General features: G+C 48.8%; 1 protein-coding gene across 1 annotated transcript; it reads right to left on the reverse strand.

Annotated features, from left to right (window-relative positions):
• Positions 1-202: 202 nt before the first annotated feature.
• Positions 203-2,833, reverse strand: FAM181B (family with sequence similarity 181 member B). The gene has a single exon (XM_030555644.1). The coding sequence runs from the start codon at positions 2,585-2,587 to the stop codon at positions 1,439-1,441; it is 1,149 nt and encodes a 382-aa protein (XP_030411504.1). The 5' UTR covers positions 2,588-2,833; the 3' UTR covers positions 203-1,438.
• Between the last annotated feature and the right edge of the window lie 1,464 nt (positions 2,834-4,297).

Raw genomic sequence — 4,297 nt, forward strand, 5'->3', positions numbered from 1 at the left:
CACTCAATAGAGAAGAACAAAAAACAGGAACAGGTTGTTGAGCGTAAAGTACAGCATTTCAGAGGATTTAGGAAAGACAAAAGTGACCACGAGGCTGTCTTAAATTCCGCCAGCCAAATCTAGTGAATGAACTTTACCAAAAATGAAGACGTGGGAGAGACTCTAGTGTATTTCATTCCAACAGTAGAAACAGCCACAGGTCTTTAAGCCATTGTGCAGCTTTATTTTTATAGGACTTATCATAGACTCTTTTACATAATTTAAATGATTATCAAATAATCTCCTGTACACAATAGAACGGATCTGCATCACTTTCAATGCTTTGACACATTCCTGAAAGAAATCCAACACAGTTTGTGGGAATCACGTTGCTACAGTACGTTTTGGCCAGAACATATGCCATCAATTAACTTATTTATTATAGAATTGCTGTTTGCAATATTCTGCAACACGTTGTTAAATTTCAGGACACTGAGATTTGGTAACAGCGTTGATAGTTATTTTTGTTCTCTTGATTTTTTTAAATTATTTTTTGCACTTGTTTGTGTCCTCTGTTGAAAATCTGCCAGCACTTATGACGCACACAAGTGTGGGACAAGATTTTAAATACACTGTAAGAGCTGACTGAGTTTTACTTTTAAACTCAGGTCACTTACAATTGGTCACGGCTGCTTTAAAGAAAAAGTAGCCCCCGTTGCAATGTAACATAAGACATGTAAATCAATTGTATTTGCCTATAGTAAAATAAAAACATATCTCTAATAAATGCTAACATGTAGTTACTGTGCGCTATAAAAACACCTGAAAGAATAAAATAGCTTACATTTTTATTATGTGCAGTGATAGAACCCAAACAAAGAGAGGGGAGACTGCTCAGAATGTGAAGGCAAATAAAAACCTAAAGGCCAGATTCTGCCACTCTTACAAAACAGTCGCATTATTTTCATTGCAACTTCTAGCAGAGTCAGCTTTTTTGCTCTATGGCAAAATCTGTCCCTAAATTTACTGCAGCTAAAGAGCTTGACCTTTTTCTCTGTGGCACTAGTGTCTGGCCCAAAGCCCCCTGAAGTTAGTGAAAAGACTCTCATTGACTTCAGTTGGCTTTGGATCAGGCCCTTGACTGTACTGCCATCAATAGAGTTACATTGGTGTATAGGACAGAAGAATCAGGACTAGTAACCAAACCAAAACACTCTGGCTATGGAAAGAAACCCCTCAGGCTGGCAATCATCAGCTATAACCCCAGCCCCAGGATTAAGGGCTAAGTGAGAGCGAGCCCCATTCCACAGCACCTCCCCTCCTCCCCTCCTGTTTTCTTTCTGAGTTTATTGTCCTAAGTCAAACAGTATAAAGGGAGGGGAATTAAAGTGATCTCGGCTTCTTGCCAGCTGGTACGTTACAAGCAGCCTAGGGCTCTGCCTTTCACCCCAAACCTCCCCTAGAGGCCCGAATAGGCCACCCTGTTGTACCCGGCGCTGTACTCGTAAGGCATGGGGGGAGGAGGCGGGAGGGGGCAGTCAGGGAAGTAGGGCGCAAAGGCGGCGGCCAGCTGGGCTGGGCTCTCCTCGCCTCCCGCGGGGGCCGGGTCCGCGCTGGCCGGGTAGATGGGCGCTCCCGGGGCCCCCAGGGCAGGCAGGGGCCGCAAGCTCTCGGGCAGGCTCAAGCTGCTGCAGGAAGCCGCCGCCGGGGGGCTCTTCTTGGCGGGGGGGCTCCAGGCGGGCTCGGGGTAGAGCATCCCCCCGAGCAGGTGCGGGGGCAGCGGCGGGAGGTGGGGCTCGTACAGGGCCGGCTCCATGCCCAGCTCCGGGGGCAGGCGGGCCGGGAAACCCTCCGGCGCGGGGGGCTGCTCCGGGAGGAGGCCGCCGTAGTCGGGCCCCAGCAGCTCGAAGAACTCCGCCGCCTCCGGGCTGCCGCCGCCCCGCTCCGGCGCCTTAGGGCTGGCGCGGGGCGGCGGCGGCGCCACCGGCTCGGTGAAGAACGAAGGCGGCAGGTTGCGGTTCCGCAGCGGCACCTTGCGGGGGCCGCCCCCGCCACTGCCGCCGGCCGGGCCCTTCTCGCCAGCCCGGCCCTGGTGCAGGGAGTCGAAGAGGGCGGCCAGGCTCTTGCTCTGCAGGCTGCTGGCCGCCTGCGAGGCCTCCCGCTTGGCAGGGGGCTTGCAATGGCCGGCGGGGCCGGGCGGGCAGGAGGGCTGGGGCGAGGCGGCCCCCGCCGGCGGGGCCGGCCGCCTGGGCAGCTCCTGGCCCCCGGCCGGGGCTGGCGCTGCAGGGGCGGAGGCGATGATGCCCGTGCAGCGTTTGATCTGCTTCTGCAGGTACTTCCTGTGGTTCACTTTCCTCTTGGACTTGACCGGCTTGTCCAGCGCCAGCTTGATGTTGCTGGACGCCGAGTCTATGAAGCTCAGCAGGTCCCTGGTGGCTTCTTTAAAATCCCCTGGGTCTTCTCCTCCCCCTACTCCTTCTCCCAGGAGAGCGGCTCCCCCGTCCTCGTAGCTCTTCTCAAGATCAACATAGTCCGCCAGGCCCCCGGAGCCCGGGAAGCAGAAGGGGATGAAGTGATGGGGGTTGAGGATAGCAGCTTGCACAGCCATCGCCTCCCTTCTCCTCTGCCCCTGGCTGCTGCTGCAGCTGCCTGTGCGTTCAGCGCCTGGGCAGGGAAGCTATTTTTTGCCCCTGGTGAAAGGTTGTCCGCTGTGGCCCCAGTGTGTGTGTGTCATGGTCCTGGCCAAGGTGCTCTGCAAATCCTTGGTCCTGCTGCTGCCTGCGAGGGGACACCAAGGCAAACTACAGATCGCTACACCAGCTCCTGTTCTACTTGCTTTCCCCTCCCCAAGGGAGTTCATTAGTTCTTGGAAGAGGAGGGGGCTAATGATGCCGTGTTTATAAAAAAAAAAAAAAAAAGGAGGGACCTGGAGTTGAGCTGATTGTTAACCCTTTGTTTTCATTCTCTTGTGGCAACTGTAATTTAGGGCACATCCGGAGCTAATTTTTATTGTTTGTGTGGTGCTTGGACATCACAGTGATAGGTGCTTTAGGCCCTGTGTGGACTAGGAAACAGGGTTGAGTTTATAAACATAATAGCTAACATGCTTTTAAATGCCACTAAAGCAACTTTACCTATGTATTTACTGGTAACCCTAGCTTACAAGGGTCTACTCAGTGTGAAGAGTGACAACAAGGATGGGAGGAGCTGCACTACTCTGTGCTAGAGTTTTAAAGCATAAAATGTGTTTGTAAACATGTTATTAAATGTGACTAGGCAGGTCTTGGGAAAACGCTAAGGCGCCCCATCCTGCAGAAACTTTAATTGGACTAGTCTCATGTTAAGCATGTGTGTAAATTGATGCATGATTGGAACTAAAATAGGCTAGATTTTTTAAAAATAGATAAAATAGAATAATTTCAAAGGTCTGTTCAAGTACAAAAGAATCTGCCTTGAAAGCTTAAATTTTATTTCATTTTCCAGTACAAGAAAACTGTTAAAGACTTATTATTTAAGACATTTTTAAAAAGTGGGAAATCTTGTATATCCTGAGAGAGTCAAAGGGACTAAACTAAATTCACAGCAAAATCAGTCTCAATTCTCTCAGTCTTTCTCAAGCAATTGCAGTAGAGCCTGTTCACAGTGAATTTTGGATCAAGTTTGTAGAGTAAAATGAAAATCTTGAATTGTTTAAATGCATTTCAATGTCCAAATTTCATATCCTAATTATAGCAAAGTTTGGTTTATACTAAAGTATTTCTGCAGAAAACAATGACTTCACCAACAGAGAGTTCATGTGTCAGTGTTTCCAAAGAAAAGTTAAACCGGTAAATTTGGTTTGGTTTTAGAACATAAGAATGGCCATACTGGGTCAGATCAATGGTCCATCTAGCCCAGTATCTGACAGTGGCTAATGCTAGGTACTTCAGAAGGAATTAACAGAACAGGTAATTATCAAGTGATCCATCCCCTGTCGCCCATTCCTAGCTTCTGGCAAACACAAGCTAGGGACACTTCAGAGCATGATTTTACATCCTTGCTCATCCTGGCTAATAGCCATTGATGGACCTATCCTCCATGAATGTATCTAGTTCTTTTTTGAACCCTGCTATAGTTTTGGCCTTCACAACATCTTCTGGCAAAGACTTCCACAGGTTGACTGTGTTGTGTGAAGAAATACTTCCTTTTGTTTGTTTTAAACCTGCTGCCTATTAACTTCATTTGGTGACCCCTAGTTCTTGTGTTATGAGAAGGAGTAAATGCCACTTCCTTATTTACTTTCTCCACACCAGTCATGATTTTATAGACCTCAATCATA

Source organism: Gopherus evgoodei, chromosome 1 (assembly GCF_007399415.2).
Source record: "Gopherus evgoodei ecotype Sinaloan lineage chromosome 1, rGopEvg1_v1.p, whole genome shotgun sequence".
NCBI lineage: Eukaryota > Metazoa > Chordata > Testudines > Testudinidae > Gopherus > Gopherus evgoodei.

What these genes read in the sequence shown, in the direction of transcription:
- FAM181B (XM_030555644.1), bottom strand. Translation starts at nt 2,587, where the DNA reads ATGGCTGTGCAAGCTGCTATCCTCAACCCCCATCACTTCATCCCCTTC.